The sequence below is a fragment of the Neolamprologus brichardi genome, chromosome 7 (assembly GCF_056152115.1).
Source record: "Neolamprologus brichardi isolate AB-2024 chromosome 7, ASM5615211v1, whole genome shotgun sequence".
Lineage (NCBI taxonomy): Eukaryota > Metazoa > Chordata > Actinopteri > Cichliformes > Cichlidae > Neolamprologus > Neolamprologus brichardi.
In genome coordinates, this window is record NC_142110.1 from 47,780,285 (window position 1) to 47,798,255 (window position 17,971).

Genomic DNA, 17,971 nt, shown 5'->3' on the forward strand with positions numbered 1-17,971 from the left:
ATACTCCATTAAATATTTATTGTAACAGTTTTGTTTGACATGATGCGATCTGTTCAGTTACTTCTAATTGTATAATTGAACTTTGCGCTACGCGTTACAAGGTGCTCTATCTCAAATAAGAACTATCGGCATTGTATGTTACTTGCTCCCCATGCAGTGCCTACTATACTCTCTTGGTTAATGGTGTTGCCGTTTTCATTTTAAACCTGTCGTCTCTCATCTACTCTTCGGAAAATATTGGAGACACACCCCTGCGAGGGGCTGCAGTACTGGATAATGGTCAGAGCATGACAGCAACAATTCTCCAAGATATAGAGCATTCTGACCCATTAGACTCACAACCAATTTGTTCAAAAGGTTTGCCGTAATTCAGTCATAGCAACACAGAACTACTGGCAAGCAATAAGCTTATTATATTTTATTTTTTTTTACCTTGGTTTTTTCTTCTGTGGGACTAAAAAAGTCTGTGGTAATCTGCATATGCATGCATTTATTTTCATACATGCATCTGCCCAGTAAGCAAGACCACCAGTGCAATTCCAAGACTGGTTCCAGTTGAATTCAAGTCAAGACTCGATCTAAAAGATGCCCTGCCAGAGAACGGAGTAACATGAGAGGCATTTAGGACCAAAACAAAGACGGAGGAAACCTCAAGTCTACACTTCCAAAAATAATCATTATCATCTATAAATCCACCTAAAAGTGCAAATGAAGAATGAATAAGCAATCAAAAAACCCACAAGCTCTGGGACTGAAATCTTGTTCGGACTCAAACGACATGGATACACAGAATTACATCTTTGTGTTATTCAGCATTTGAAAGGATCACTTTTTAAAAGGTAAAGGTAAATTGCCACTATTGAAGATGTTGCAATAAACATTCATTAAGTACCAAAAAAAAAAAAAAATACACTGTGGACTAAAAAGACTAAAAATAAAGACATTTCTTGTATATTGTTACTTTATTTTGAGGTTTTATAACCATCCAGTATCAGTTCACTTAGCTTTTATCTGTTTCAAAAGCCTTTTTTCAATTTTCACTTTAGGTTTCTTTTTTGTTTAGTTTCAGTTGATTGTAAAAAAAAAAAAAAAAAGTTCTGCTATAGTCTTTACAGGGAAAGGCTGATTTCACATTGTGACCAAATCCCCTTCTGGTGTCACATGAGTCAGTAGTGAAATGGACGTGATGCGTCCTGTCAAACAATCAGGCAGCTGGGGGGGAGGTTACTGACAGATGCCAGGACCTCGGAAAGGAGGGACAAAAGGAGGCAAAAAAAGAGTAAGTGGTCGACACATATAGATATGATCTCGGTCCACCTAATCATAAACTAGATAACAAAGCTTCTATTTTGATTGCTTCCATGGGCTAAAGGGGGAAAAAAAAGTACTTCATCTCTGAGAAAGCTTTTGCAACATGGCAGCTGTCTTTCCTGATAGACTCAGCCAAGTAGAAAGACAGTCTCAAGCAAAATTGCGCATGTGAGACGGACACACATAAAGGAAGAGAGCGACAGAGCGAGAGGGTGGTTGCGTGTGTAGCGAGGCAGGTTGTCGCTTGTCTCTAATGCAATGTAGGTATGTGCCATTCTGACTAGAAGCAGCTGTGGCCGAGAGAATTAGAGAAAGCAAAGAAAAGAGGAGCAGTGATGGACTCCCCTCCCTCCCAAGTGGTCGATGACATCAATAAGAAGCTAATAATCCTGCCTCAAGCTACCTCAGAAGGGCTGAGCGATCCACTGCAGTCTAGCCCTTCTCCTCCTCCTCCTCCTTCTCATACATCTCACTCTCTAAACCCCCAGAAGACCACTAGTGGGTAGGGGAAGAGAAAAGGATGGATGGATAGCAAGGTGTTTGGAAGAGAGGCATTTTACTCTTCCTCACGTTTAGGTATTGATGAAGCCCACTATGGGCCGTCTACTATTGATTGTGCCTTCTTTTCTTTGGGGCTGTGGTACTTGTTATGGGAGGCACGTACAGGAAGCTATGTCGTGTATGTGTGATCATAGGATCACACATATATATATATATATATATATACACACACAAATATATTTGATTGCTGAATGATTGATAAGGGTAAAGCCTGAGCTAAACTAAGCTAAACTCCTCCGTATATATGCATGCACATGTCTTAGGTGGACGTTACCTGAAATCTTGTCTACTCACACTGAGAAGACAAAGTTGTCAAAACTTAGGTATCAAAAAGAAAAAAGTGCTGAATGACCAAACAGAGAAAATATGGTCTAATATTTAGCCAGACCCCATTAGTAAATTTGCTTATGGAAAGGAAATGTGATATGATGAACTTTCTCTGCAAAAAGATCCAAAGACATCTCAAATGGGATGAATCATAGTGCAGCACGTGGCAATTAAGCTGATATTACATTCAGCTGTATATACTTGTTTAGACACGGGCACGCATATCTCACACATATACACATCGACTTCCCCACAAGAGAAAACCATGATGTCATCCTTTTTAGTCCCTCTGTATTACAGTATTCGTTTCCAGCGGTCAAAGTCAACCAACCAATGCCACCTAGAGTTGAATTCTTATAACTGCATCAGTTAAATGCTTCAGACAACAACAAATATGTACAGTTAGAAAGTTTGATTACATCACCATTAACTGAATGCCCAGTGGTGCAGTATTTAGCTGCCAGCTTGTCAGCACAAACCACCAGCAGTGCATATCTGTCTGTCTGTCTGTCTGTCTATCTATCTGTATATATATATATATATATATATATATATATATATATATATATATACAGATAGATAGACAGACAGACAGATGTGCATATCTGTCTGTCTGTCTGTCAGTCTATCTATCTGTATATATATATATGGGATAATCATATTCATATTTAAACGATATGTATAAATGTTAGCAGATTAAATCTTGCAAACTTGGGAAAATAAAAGGAATTGCGGTATTAATGATAAAATTAGGCATTTCATTAAAAAAACAAAAACATCTGATGTTTAAATAAAGTGGTGAAAGTTTATTCCTGTATGCGGATTGCTTTTGCTTTGAGTAGAATCACACCTCTTAATTAGGTTGACAGTTCACATTCTCATCTGTCCCTTTTCCCTTTGCACACATGCATGTGCACGTAAGCTGGCACACAGACACAGAGCTCCCACGCTGCTTTCTCACCTCTTTGGTGACGTTGTCTTGGACCAAGCTGTAAAGGGGCACGACACGGCTGACTTCCAGCAGAACAGGGATGGGCGAAGGCTGTTCACCAGTCCTGCCGTTACCAGTGCGGCCTCTTCCTGATACTCCGCCCATCATGGCCTGGTGATGGCATAGGTGGCAGCCAGCTGGACAGCTGCCCTTTTCTTCGCAGCGGATCTCCACGCCATTCACCATGTCATCAGATAAAAGCTGGCTCTTCTGCAGCGCCGACAGGTAGCTGATGAAGGGAAGTGACTTCAGCTCACGACGCCCGCCTCCACCAATACCCTGCTCTGTTGCCTCTGGAGGGGTTTTTGGGGGAGAAAGGGGTGTTATATGGAGCATTAGTCAAAGGAATGAGATAAACAATTAAGTGCAATATTGATTTACTTTAAATAAGATTTGCTTGGAGAAAAAGAAGATTAGTTGCATAGAATATCACCATCTGGATTTACTTGAAAGAAAAAAAAACAAAAAACCTAATCCCTTACGGCCATCAGCTGTCATAGACAAAATAGGAATGGCTAGGGGATAAAAGAAGGAGGGAGGGGATGTGCCTGGTTTCGTCTCATAAGTGTCAATTGCCACTTTTTGATGTCCTCACTGGAGTTTGGGGAGATTCTTTTTCATCATTTCCTCCTTAAGCAGGAAAATAACACACCACATGGAAAGAAGAGGAAGTGAAAGAAACAGGGGAGGAGAGAGATTGCTAATCGGGTGTTGAGTGATTGATTTGGAGGATACAGCAAGCCACATGTTTCAGTGGAGCACATCTGCCATCTGCGCTGATGTGGCAGATGTGCTTTTGTTTCCGTTTACTTTCCAAAGAAATGCGAGTTTTCCAACTAAGAGATTATTTACTTTTTTCTAAAACAATAAATAAGAGTGCACCAAAGCTTCTTTAATGATATAACAATTAAATATAATGCACTGTCTCGCTGTGCAACAAACTGCGGAGAAAACACAATGAGAAATATGCAAAATGAGATGCATATTACTGAAAACAAATCCGTTTTTATCAGTGTAAATTACAACATCAGCCTCTACACATGTACAAAAACAGCAGTGTGCAAAATCCTACTCTATAGTTACGCTTACTGAAAGTGTAGACAGTTTAAGTTTGCTCTTCCTCTTCATTGCATGTTCAGTTAGGCCAATTAGAGATACTCTTTTAAAAGGCTTATTAAGAATTAGCTTTGCAGAAATGAAAACTGCAAGCATCAAATAACAAATTTACAGCATGCAATGCATAAAAGAAAATAGCAGGCATCTTATAAAAAAAAAAGTGAAATATTTATCTGCAAATACAAAAGAAACATTTTCAAACTATTCTAATTTGCATTACATTTATGGGCCATTTCCATGATCGTTTCAATTAAAAATTGAGGTAAGTAAAAATTTGACAACACAGTTGTTGCAACAATTAAGTATCATATCCAAAAAGAATACTGGGTTTAGACAAGTATACCTGAGTGGATTCTTCCAGGAAAATATTAAAAAGTGGCTCTAAAATAACCATCTGTGCTCAAAGTTTAGTTATTAAATCTAAGCTGTATTTCATGTCAGGTAGCTATGACTTGTTCCGTAAGTCTGTGTGTCAAAGAAAAGTTTGTGTGTCTTTGTGAGTTATTCCCTGTGTCCAGCTAGATGACACTTTAAAGGTGGGTGGTAACTTCATTTGAAACACAATGCAAACAGGCTCAATGGGAGGCCCATGAGCCCAATTACACTCACTTCACAAGGAAGCACAGACAATGAAAAGCGATGTTGTCAACCAGCTCCCACAATAAATCCCATATCACCTAAGCATTGTGCACCTGTGTCTGTGAGCCTGCTTATTTGTGGTGTATAAAGTACACTCCACACACATTTAGAGAAATTACGCCAAATTCGCAGTTTAAGGAGTGACCCAGCTTGTTGCCTCTTTAGCTGTGACAGCTCTTTACTGTGTGGAATAGATGTGATGCTTGTGCAAGACTTGCCTGTCACCAAAACACTGTAAAGAGATAAATGTGGTGAGGTTACTTGCTATTAATCTTGATCTGTCTTTGTTAATTAAAATCTCTTTGTAGACTGGTTGCATCATAATTAAGTCAACAGGGACCCATCCCCTTTGGCCGGAGTGATGTTGCCCACGCAACAACAGCAATAGAGTCAGGTATCTTTCTAAGGCAATTAGATACAGATACACTCACTATGGGCGGATGATGTTATTGCTTTAGTAAGACAACTGTAACAGGTCCATACTAACTAGTGATTTTAACAGGTCCTTGTTTTAAGTATAGATCTTGTGAATTATATACATTTCTTTTAACTAATATAGTGAAAAAAGTGCAGCACAACAATTACGGCTCTGATGATAGTAGGATAAAAGAAATATTAAATATCTTAGGATATATCTTAAAGTGGGCCATCTTTAGATAGTCCTGTTAAAGTAAATTACATCATCAGCTCCAACATTAAAGCCACGAGCTCAGTGTTGCAACTCTGCAGCTGACACAACAGCTCTCACCCACTGGGGACATGGGAGTTTTCAGCAGTGTGGTGTGATGTCTAGCACCAGACACTGCCAGCTAATCTGATGGGTCCTATGGGTTGTGGGGTGGGGCCTCCTCCAGGCTTGTTCCTGCATATCCCATTGATGTTTGACTGATATCAGGAGAGTTTGCAGACCAGGTTAAAAACACAGACTCATGTTGCCTTAGCTGGTCGGCGTTTCTGCAGAATAGGTGGGACATGACCTTTGGAGGAAGCCAGTGCTGTTAAAGCAAAGGGAGGTGCTGTCGCCATGCAGACAAGGGTTGTGTTTTGTCTGCAACAATGGTGGCACGTGTCAGAGTAATCCACATGATTGCGGGACCCAAGGTTTCCTGGCAGAACATTGTGCTGTAACTGGATTACCAGTGGCATTCACTTCACCTGTCAGTGGTTTTAATTTTGTTGCTGATATCTGTATCGTGTGAACATTCTAAGTAGACCTATTCTGACATCTAGTGGTCACTCTGTGTAATTACTGCCTTCTTTTAAAAACAAAGCTTGTGAACACTGCTTCAGGTATGCTATGGGAGAATAGTTTTCTCAGCTACAAGTTTGGTTACTTGGTTACAAGTTAACCAGTTATCTAACTTAAAAGGGGGTAGCTTTAATGGAGAAGGATATTCTGCTAAAATGACATTGCGATCATTTTATTGTGTTTATTGCATTTTACTGTTGATCTCCAAAAGTTGATTCTGTTCATCTGGACGTAGGGTTTTATGGGAGAAACGCTACGTCCAGCGCGGAGTCAAGGAGGCCATTTACGTGAAAATGGAAAGACCATCTCTGAATCGAGGAGGGGGCCTAAGGGTGCATCTGTCACCATCTTACAATGCTGTGATCACAGCCATTCCCCAACTCTCTGTGAATGGTACTCATGGCCATTGATCATTGGTCTTTGATCAGTGGGTTTTGGTCAGTGGTTGTTGATCAATGGTCATGAGAATTTGCATAATTAAGATTAAGGAACTGACCTCCCAGCTCATTGTTCCTTCAGTGGGCTGGTTTAAGTCATTATGCAAATGTACTGTTTATAAGATTGGGGAAAACTGCAGTCAGCTGAGACTGAAGAAGTCACTTGGATGAGTGACGAAACGTTTTTCCCACAAAACGCTACATCCAGATGAACAGAATCAACTTTTGGAGATTTACTTTCCTGGATGATTGAGAATGCACCACGACAGTTTACTGTTGAATTAACAAGTTGCTGGGAGAAGAACACATATGAATCTAACTGCATTTATATCACACCTAAACATGCAATGCTTACTTTTGCTTTTTGCCTCTGTGTTTATTCACTGCATATACCAATCTTAACAAATCGATAGAATTTTGTATTTAAAAACATTTGGTATGGAGTTGTACTTCTTTTGGGAATTTCTGAGGTCATCCAACTCGCTAGGTGGCAACCTCCAGTAATCCTGAAAAACTGCGCTCTCCGTTTACTAAATGGCAGCCAATCAAAACAACCGTAGGGCTCGCCTCTGTGCGTATTGCGTAACATCCCGGTTGTGTGTGCGTGATGTCGTCAGCACTGCAGTCTTTACTAGCAGCTGCATAGCAGAAAGATACAGAACGCCCCGCAACAGCGCTGCACTTTTAACCAGCAAAACAGTGAAGTGAAGGTAATGTTTAAAAGCAGGAATGCCTCGAGAGACTCTTACGACGAGTCGCCTTTCTTACGTTTGAATGCACGCCCTTCAAAGTCAGTACTGTCGGTGAATAACACTACTGTTTATGTGCAGGGCTAAGGGCATTTGTCGTATTGTGGTGAGGCCTGCGATTTACTTTTCCTTTGCAAGTCTGGACTGCAGTGTCAACCTGCTGTAAAACAAAAAGTTAGCATTATGTTGGTGTAGGATTTAATCTAGTACTCCCGTTTCTCATTAGCATGACACGGTGTATCTCTTAGCTTGCTGATACATGCCATCACTCACCATCACTCACCATATGTCGGTTTTCAGTAGCTCCACGTCATTGAACTGTGTCTATCTAACCGTTAATGTTGATCTAATCTGCTCTGTTATCTAGAATCTAACTTAAACTTGACCTGGCAAATAAGCGTGGCTGCATCCTGTGTTTATTTTTTGAATATCTGTTAGTTTCGTCTGCTTCAGTGTTACACAGTGTGGCACAATGTTACAGAACTTTTCATTTCTTCCATTTAAGGTGAGGACCACAATGGCAGCTGCTCTTGACCCAGATCTAATGAGGGAGGTTCTCGAATGCCCTATCTGCCTGGAAACCTACAACCAGGAACAAATGCGACCCAAGCTCCTGCAATGTGGTCACACAGTGTGCCGGCAGTGTCTGGAGAAGCTGTTGGCCAATACTATCAATGGTGTCCGCTGCCCCTTTTGTAGCAAGGTCTCCCGTATGAGCAGCATCTCCCAGTTGGCCGACAATCTCACTGTGCTCAAGATTCTCGATTGCACTATGTCCTGCAGTGCTGCTGCCGCTGCCCTAATGTGCAAATCCTGCTGCAATCGCCTGCCACGACAGTACTGCCACGATTGTGCCTCAGTTCTCTGTGAGCTCTGCAAAGGAGATGGCCACCTGCATGAAGGACATTCAGTCCAGCCGATAAGGGTGGCTGCAGAACAGCGTCGTAAGGACCTGGGTTGTAAACTGGAGGCTCTCCGTGATGTTATAGGAGAAATTCAGAAAAAAAAGACAGTAATTGAAAACATTTCCAAGTCCTTGAGACTAAAGTACCGAACGATACAGCAGGACTACACTACAGCTGAGCTACGTCTTCAAGAGGAGCTCAGCAGGTCTCGAAGGACATTCAGGACTTCCATGGCAGAAGTAGAAAAGCTCAACGCGCAGGTCCTGGAGGAGCAGACATATCTTCTTAACATTGCAGAGGTCAAAGTGGTGTCACGCTGTGATTATCTGACAATGCGAGCAAGACAAAGTGACATTGCCCTGCTAAAAGACGATGGCGGAGACAGTGATGATGAGGAACTGGATCTGAGGAGCAGTTTACCCACAACCTTTCAACTGCAACAGCCAGAGCTGATCAGAACAGAGCAGTCTAAACCTCTAGAAGTGGGCCAGCTGACCACAAGAACTTGCACCATCAATACAGATGATGAGGAGAGTGGGTTAGAAATTGCACTTGAAAGTGATGTAGAGGGGGCGGGAGCTACAGGAGGTGAAGTGGTGGCTCCAGTGGATCTTTACCGAGACATTGACATGGTTGCAGCTGTGGAGGAGGCAGTATGTGGTTCGCCAAGCAGCTTTAAATCAAAGTCTATGGATGCAGGAGGAGGATCACCTGGAGCAGCGCGAGCAAGTTCAGGGCCGCCAGTCTGCCAGTTTGTGAAGAAGATGGGCTCTAAGGGAACTCTACCTGGGAGTTTCAATCTGCCTGTCAGCATCTGTGTGACACCTCAAGGTGAGGTACTGGTGGCTGATCGTGGGAACTTCCGTATCCAGATTTTTAATCGCAAAGGCTTCCAACGTGAAATTCGGCGCAGCGCTAGTAGCATTGACAACTTTGTCCTGAGCTTCCTGGGGGCTGATTTGCCTAACCTCATCCCCTTATCTATTGCTGTGACTGCACAAGGCTTGATTGGTGTCACTGACAACTACGATAACTCAGTTAAAGTTTACACCATGGATGGACACTGTGTGGCCTGCCACAAGAACCAACTGATTAAACCCTGGGGTATTACTGCCATGCCATCAGGCCAGTTTGTGGTGTCAGATGTCGAAGGTGGCAAGCTGTGGTGTATAGCGGTAGACCGCAACGTAGGTGTGGTCAGCTACAACAGACTTTGCTCTGCTGTACGGCCAAAGTTTGTGACATGTGATGCAGCTGGAACGGTTTATTTTACCCAGGGCTTGGCCCTGAACTTTGAGAAACGCCAGAATGAGCCCCACCTGGAGGGTGGCTTTTCCATCGGTTCGGTGGGTACTGATGGCCAGCTTGGCAAACAGCTCAGCCATTTCTTCTCGGAGACGGAAGACTTCCGCTGTATCACTGGCATGTGTGTGGATTCCAATGGAGATTTGCTGGTTACAGACAGTGGCAGGAAAGAAATCCTCCAGTTTCCAAAAGAAGGTGGATACAATATTTTAATCCAGGAAGGGCTGACCTGTCCTGTGGGAGTGGCCACTACCCAGAAAGGACAGCTGCTAGTGCTGGACTGTTGGGACCACTGTGTTAAAGTCTACACATACATTCAGAGGAGGCATTCCTCTACTTCTTAGAAGAACAACAAAGTACAGAAGTTTGGAAAAGGAAGAAACCTACTCTTATTTAACAATCTTTAATTTAGCTGCAGTCCAGTCAGTTCTCACTCTCATTTGGGTTATTAAATCAGTAGTTCAGTCAATTCAATTCAGGTTCAGGTTATAGTCTACTGGGTTTTATCTTGAGTATCTCAAATTGAATCCGGTTCTTATAATGCAGGGATGTCAAACTCATTTTACATTGTGGGCCACATACACGTACAGCCCACTTTGATCTTAAGTGGGCCAGACTGGTGAAACTCCCCTTTCTGATAGTGGTTAATCACACATTTAGTCCCTGAGATATTTCAATATAAAGAAACAAGTGCAATTTCAAGAATAAATCAGTTTTTCTACACGATATAGAAATGTTGCTTTGGGCTTAAATTGTAAGAAGTAATGTGTAAAAGTACAAAAAAAAATATCAAACTAAATTTATTTTCATTAATTGACAGAATGTCTTTCTTTTTTTTTTTTTTTTTTTTAAATGCTGAACCAACTGTAAAAATAGTAGATGGTGAAAAAACAGGAGCTTTCTCTCATTTAATGGTTTACTGCTGTTTATTTACTTTGGTGAAGTATAAACGATCACTGAGGAGGTCAGTAGGAAAAGCTGTAAAACTTGTGAAAATATAGTTAAGTTTAAAATTTATGCCCTCCTTGACAATTTCTAAAGCCATCCAGTGGGCCAGATTGGACTTTTTGGTGGGCTGATTCTGGCCACTGGGCCTTATATTGGTCTAGTGGATCTGATCATGCAAACTTTTAAGATTAAACACACTGGCATGCTATCTCTTTGGAATAAGCCTAAGATGCAACTGATTTCTAAGCTACTGAAGCACTGATTTTTTTTTTTTCTTCCTTCCCATTTTATTGGCTGCTGTACTCACCAATCAGCCTGGCCTTCGCTAAACATGTATTTACATTAAATAAAGCATAAGGCTTTGAGCCTGTGAAGCACTTTATCGATACATCACTGTTTTCTTGTGTTAGGTTTAAGTAGCACACACTAACATTGATGTCGCTGAATGCAGCTGGCAGCTTTAATGTTTACTGCACAGTTAGCTCATAGCATAACCAAGTACCAGCATTCATTAAATTGCATTCAGTAACATTCAGGGAACATTAAATTTAAAACATTGGACTGAAAAGAGTCCAAACTCCAATATTATGTGCTGTGGTGGAACTATTAAACCGTAATAGGGATATTAATGGAATTTGTTTATCTTTTTAATTCATGTTTTAGGAAACTTGTTATGTAGGACTGTAAAGGTGAAAAACAGAACATTACTACAAAGTTAAAGTTCATTTAATGGTAGCCTTGTTAATACAATCAAAAGCACTTTTTATTCGGTTGACCACATTATCATTTTTTCTGTGGGGCTTTGAGAGCACATTATTGTCTTTTGTTGCGGTATTAAAGTTCTGTCTGTCAATCTTGTATACATCGTGCCCAAACACGAGACACCAGTTGAGAACATTCTGGAGCAGTCGTTAGGCTTTAGTGACATTTAAGCAACTGTCACTAAAATTCACAGCCTGAGCTGCATACATTTCTCTCTGTACATTTCACATTTGTACTTTTTTTTTTTTTGTAATTTTCTTCCAGTGACTTTCCAGCCATGGCCTAACCACAATATCACTGAAATACAGACAGATGTAGCATAAAATTCTGTAATCTGCTTCAGATGATATTCCAGCTGTTTATCTCACTCATAGATTTTACCTCTGTTTTAGCTCTTTGTTTTCCTTTGTTTGGTTTTTGCTTCACCTGGTAGTTTTAGTCTAGTAGGATGAAAAACACAATAGCGGTTTTTTTTTTCTTACACAGAGCTGTTCCCATAATGAACAAAGCAGAAATGTTCTAAGGGGTAGGATGACCTTTTGTAGTTTGGAAAGTGTTTAAAAGTGAAAAGCTCTGAGGGTGTACTCAGAAGTGAGAGTAATGGCTTAGCAAGCTGTGTTGAAGCTTAAAGTCAGAGTTTTCAGTGTCACAAAGGTGACTTTTTTACCTGGCTTAATCACTGTGGTAACCTATGCTAAACACATAACCTTGTCAGGAGCAATGTTTAGTTTCAGTTCAAAATCAGCTTGAAGCACCATGTTCTCACTGATTCTTTAATTTATAACATGTGTTAAGTACTGTACAGATTCTTTGCTGGAGTAATATGTTTCATATATGCAACCTGTTAAGCCGTACCTCACTGAAACCACTGAATGCTGTAAAATTCCAACAGCACAAACTGCATCGTATTGTTACTGGAATTTGCATGCATTCAGTTGGTGATGCAGAAAATATATAGATGTTTTTATGCATGATTCTTATCTGCTGCTAAGTCTGCTTTTACATTGCTGGAGCTGCTAGAACACAAAATGGAAAATCGATCAGACCATTTGTCACCAAGAATACGTATTCAATCAGTAAAATGAATTTCACTTTGAGCCGGCAATAAACAAAAGAAAGTTCTCTATGTGCTTTAGTAGGCTATGTGACAGCAGCATTTAATGTTTAAATGTATCTGGTTTAAACTTTCAGAGCTCTAATATGCAGACCTTGCATTAGAAATTAACGGCAGCATAAAAACAAATAAATTATCAAGCCAGGTTTAATCATTGCGTGCACTAAATCATCAGATTGTTTTTCACCTATTAACGTCTCTGACTGGAGGTGGCACTCGCGGGGATCGTTTTATGCAGAAGCAGAGTCATATAATACGTGAAACACCCCGTTTTGTGTTTGAGTGTGCTCGGAGCCTGAATCAGAAAACCTTTCTTAACAGAAAGTTGATAACCGCCATTGTGATACCCATTATCTCCAACTGGGGTTTAATGTTTTGTCATGCCAGCTAATATAAAGAAAGCCTGGCTATATTGAACTTCCTTTGTAGCATACCCCTGAGTTCTGTTCCCTAAAAAAAGTACCTACAGCTGCATCAAATGCAGTCACGTCTAAAGGATATATACTATACTACCATCGCTAACACTAAACCGCTGCAACACTCGTGTCACAGACAAGACAGATTTCTAAAAATACAAATGTTTACAAACTTTGTTCAAACCTGACAATGCTCCATGGCATTGTTTCCTAATGCTTGCCTACTGGTTTCAAAATCTTTGTAGGAATCATAGCTGGCAGGAGCAATTGGAGTAGCACTGCAAGGATAATGATGATTGAAAACTCCAGCATCCTACCCCACACCTGAGTTTGTGAAACTGTTGCCTTGTATTCTCCAGGTTTTCGTTCAATATTAGATAGCTTGCAACCAGAGTTCTCAGTTGTTGGTAGATAGGACAACAGCCATATGTAATATTTTGCTATTTCATGCACAGTGTCTCCATTCTGGTCTCCCGTCAATTTGTAATTTATTGGTACACCATTTAAATTGATTTAATTTCTGAATTTAATGGTGGTGTGAGAAAGCTGATGCTTTTAGGATAAATAAACAAAGACAATGATTGGCAGGTGGGACGGGGCAGATTGCAGACTCACTCTGTTTTAGCCTTAAAAATATTTTATTTCACAAAGCTGACCTTAACTCTGCACTGGAGCCCTATTAAGCAGCATGAGAATCAAACTGTGTAATAACCAATACATGTTTTTAATATTGCTACATAAGCAAAGAGGAGAAGAAAGTTGAACTGAAGTATCCTATCTAGTCTATCACACTCATATATTTGTGCTGTTACATTTTGGGTGATGTATTTATTTTTGGGCTATGCGTTACCTTAGCACTGATTGATTAAAGACTCTCTCGTCTGCATGTCACCCTTACCATAAATTCTTTTAGTGCTGTACATTAAAGAGATCAATAAAATGTAATTACTGGACATATTCAAGCTGTTTAAAGTAACACAAAAATGCATAAAATGCCAGAAAAATCAAGTGTCCTTGTGTCAGTGTGGTAAACATCAAATTATCTCACATTGTCTCATCTTAATATTATTGTTATGTTTTTGAAGAAAGGTTATTTCCTTGCATATTTATTCAGTAATTCTACTAGGTTGTTATATTGCATTGTGTCAATGAACCAAAAAACAGTGACTTTTAAATTCTGTTGTTGAAGGCTATGAATTTTACAGTGTGTTGAGCACATTGTAGACATCTCTGTGTCGTCCAATTCCTGTTTGTATTGTTAAGAATCTGAGTGCAATAAACATTTATGAAACGAGCAGATAAAATGTCTGCAGTAGTGGTTTTTTTTAATGTATTTTAGTTGAATGGAAGTGTGCATAATTTTTCAGTTTCTCTCTGGCTGTTATTAAAAGACAGGATTTTAACCTTTTTTGTCACTGTAACTGATTAGCTGATTACTTCATTTACATATACTTAGATGCAGGTAATGGTGGTTGACGAGGACAAAAGTAGTAACACTGACAATTAGGCCATAATACAGGCAATCAACCCTATCAGTGTTTTAAGCTGTCAGAATAATGTGGCAGGATAAAGGGCACTTTATTTCTTACCTAAAATGTTGTACAAGTAAAATCTAGTTAACACTCAAGTACACACAGCTGGAAGTTATGAGACACAAACTTAGTTGGTGCTTCAAGTGCATTGCTGAAGAACATCACATTTTATGGTCTTTATTAAGCATAAATAAAGACCATAAAGTAAAATGGACATGCTTTTTTGAAAAGTATATATACATATATTTAGATTTGGGTTAATACGTTTTTGGACAGTAACACAATTTTCATTTTTCCACTGTATACCAGCACGGGTAATTTTATTCAATATGTGATTGAAATGCAGCTGTAATTTTAGGGGTTTAACAGAAGTACTGCATTAACCATTTTACATAATTATTTATACTTAGTCCCCCACTTTCAGAGGCTGAAAAGTAACTCTTTCTCCATTATTCTTTCATTGAAAATGAAGGAGGTGATCATTAGCCCGAAATCAGAGAAAAACTTTAGGAGTGGCCAGATCAGTCTGGTGCATTTATAAAAGAAGGATTGCACTGGTCAGCTCAGCAACACAAGGGCCCGGAAGACCTTTTGGTGACGTGAAATCAGCTGAAATCGATGATCATAATTAGTTTCCTTGGTTGAGAAAAAAAAAACCCTTGACAACATCTAATCATGTCACAAACACCCTTGAGAAGTAAAGGTAGCATTATCAAAGTCTACAATCAAGAAACACCTTTATAAATGGCAATACAGAGAATGTATAAAAACATACAAATCATTGGTTATATTCATGAACAGGAAGGCCCAAAAAGGCACTTCTCAGTTCTGATGAAACAGAATATTGAAACCAAGATTATCTTGTACCAGAACAATAGGACAGAAAAGCATGGAGAGTGAGAGAAACAGCTCATGATCTGATGACCATAAAATATCTGACAAACGTGGTGGAGGCAGAGCTGTAGAATAGGCCTGTATGGCTGCCAGTGGAACAGGGTCATTCGTGCTGATTGATGATGTGACTCCTGATGGAAGTAGCAGGATGAATTGTTAAGTGTACAGAGCTACAGTGGGGGAAGTAATTATTGATCCCACGTTGAATTTGTAAGTTTGCTCTCTTATAAAAAGTGAAAAGTCTTGAATGTTTTATGCTAATTTCATTTTAATGGAGAGAGATTAACCAACAATCTGGAAAATATAACTTACATAAAAGTTAGAAATTTATCTGTGTGTCACTGAACATTTGATCTTCAAGAAAAATATTACTTAGTGCTTGTTGGAGAAATCGTTGTTGACCAGCACAGCAGTAACACATTTCTTGTAGTTGGTCATGAGATTTTCACACATCTTAGGAGGGAATTTTCATTGTTCTTTACAGAAACTCTCTAAATCAGGGGTGTTAAATATAAGGCCCAGAATCGGCCCAGAAAAGATTTGCTGCCAAGTGGGCTGCCCCACTAAGAAAATGTAAACGAGTGCATTTATTTTTTCCTACTGATAGACCCCCACTCCCCAATGCCATCCATAATACACCAAAGTACAAAGACATTTTCTGTGAATTAATGAAAACTTTATATTCTAAATTTATAATTAAAGGACAGTGAGCAATTACCTGCCAGAACCTTTTTCTGTAATTTTACACATTTTTCATATCACTGGCCCACTTCTCATCAGCTGTATGCAGCCTATGATGTTTGACATCGAGTTTGACGTGTCTACTCTAAATCCTTGAGGTTTCATGGCTTAGTAAGTTGAAGCTTCCTCCACAGACTTTCTACAGGACTAAATTCTGGACACTGGCTAGCCCACTCTATGAAGTTATGTGCCTCTTCTTTCACCACTCTTTTGTTGCCTTAGTGGTTTGTTTTGGGTTGGAAGCCCGATCCACGACCCGTTTTCAGTGTTCTGGTAGAAGTAAAGATGTTCTCATCCAAGACTGTATTCTTTGGGCCTTTTGTCTTCCTCCAAACAAGCTGGGTCAAGCTGATGCCAAAGAGCTTGATTTTGGTTTCATCTGTCCACACCGCTGGTAAACTTAAGATGGACCTGTACTTGTGCCTTCTTAAGTAGGAGATCTTGCGAGTGGTGCAAGATTTTAGTCCATTGAGGCATAGTATGTTACCAGTCGTGTTCTTGGTGAATGATCTGACATGCCTTCAGATCATTAACTGCTCCTGTGTAGTTTTGGGCTGATCCACCACTTATCTCTTAATCATCCTCACTGCATGAGGCATGATCTTGCATGGAACACCAGACCAAGGGTGACTGATGGTCACACATACAGAGCCTATGGGAGCTAGAATTCTGGCGGAGTTGTATCAAATACTTATTCTTCATTCAATGATATGCGAATCAGTTTCTAACGTTTATATTTTTTTCTGGATTTTTAGTTGATATTCTGTCTCCATTAAAATGAAACTAACATAAAAACGAGAGACTGTTCATTTCTTTGTAAGTGAGCAAACTTAAAAATTCAGCAGGGGGCCACTGATACTCTCTGTTATACTGATACTCCCTACTAAATACTCTCTATCCTGATTAAGACAAATGCTGGAAGTTGATCAGACAGCGGTTCATGACCAGTTAATAACCCAAATAATACTGCAAAAACAACCCAAGAGATTTTCAAGGCAAGAAATATTAGGATATAAAAATGTATAAAAATGGCTCTAATTCCTGAACAGTTAATGCAATACTTTTATTAAACCCATTTGAATTAAAGCTGCAAGCCTCCACTTCAATCACATCTTGGCTGTTTGATTCAAAATCCACTGTAATAGTGTACAGAGGAAAAATTATTTCACTTTTCAAATGCTTATGGACTTTTCTACTATAAACGTTGCTAGAATTGGAAAAAAAAAACAACACTATCTTGTTATATTGCTCTTTGTAAGAGGGGGGGGGGTGTTCAGCAGTCGACCTCTCTGACCCAGAATTCTGTCTTCTTTTTATTTTTAGAGCCAATAAACCTCACTGATCACCCAAACTAAATATCACTATTTGGGATCACTAAAAAGGTTAACAAAAACACAGTTAAAAAAGCAACAGCATTGCAAATGCCAGATGATGGATGCTTTTAAATTAACACAGTTATCTTGAATTCAAGTAATTTAACCGAAGACTGAATTAATTAAGGATGGGTTCTTTATACACAAGTTAAGTTTCTATATTCAGATAAAGTTTAGACCCATGTTTCTGTTAACACTAGGGCTTAGTTTAACTGTGTTCACACCACAGGTTCACCCTTTATTAAAACATGGTGTCCTTTTTGTAACTATAAGTTATCTAAATTATCCCCGTGTTGTATATGAGGCAGGCATTTTCATATATTACTCCAGAATTCAGCAATCAGATATTTTGGGCTTTAATTGCTAACTGTTAGCATACTCACCTTTCTGGTACTGCAGCCAGAGCTGCTGCTGGGCCTTCTTGCTGGGGAAGTAAATGCTGCAGCTGAGCTCAGAGCCATACAGGGCTTCAGACACATAATGGCTGCCATATTGCTGAAGAAAAGCCAGCAGCTCGTTACGTGTGCTCTCTGTTGACAGTGTCTTCAGCACCTTAGAAAAGCCTAAAAAGTCAAGGACGAGATGAGTGAATTCTTGTCCA

At 39.7% G+C, this 17,971-nt stretch overlaps 2 protein-coding genes across 2 annotated transcripts in view; one reads left to right on the top strand and one right to left on the bottom strand.

Annotated features, from left to right (window-relative positions):
• Nucleotides 1-17,971, bottom strand: part of astn2 (astrotactin 2) — a 278,673-nt gene that overhangs the window by 59,805 nt on the left and 200,897 nt on the right. The window contains exons 16-17 of the mRNA XM_006788981.2: nt 17,754-17,933; nt 3,161-3,483 (exon numbers count right to left, since the gene is read on the bottom strand). Coding sequence (XP_006789044.1) covers nt 3,161-3,483; nt 17,754-17,933 — 503 coding nt within the window. The remainder of the gene's footprint in view (nt 1-3,160; nt 3,484-17,753; nt 17,934-17,971) is intronic.
• trim32 (tripartite motif containing 32) lies at nt 7,253-14,123 on the top strand. Its single transcript, XM_006788980.2, has 2 exons — nt 7,253-7,341; nt 7,886-14,123. The coding sequence occupies exon 2, from the start codon at nt 7,898-7,900 to the stop codon at nt 9,932-9,934; it is 2,037 nt and encodes a 678-aa protein (XP_006789043.1). The 5' UTR covers nt 7,253-7,341; nt 7,886-7,897; the 3' UTR covers nt 9,935-14,123.

Bases quoted from the DNA above. Each gene is read 5' to 3' on its own strand.
- trim32 (XM_006788980.2), top strand. From the start codon at position 7,898: ATGGCAGCTGCTCTTGACCCAGATCTAATGAGGGAGGTTCTCGAATGC.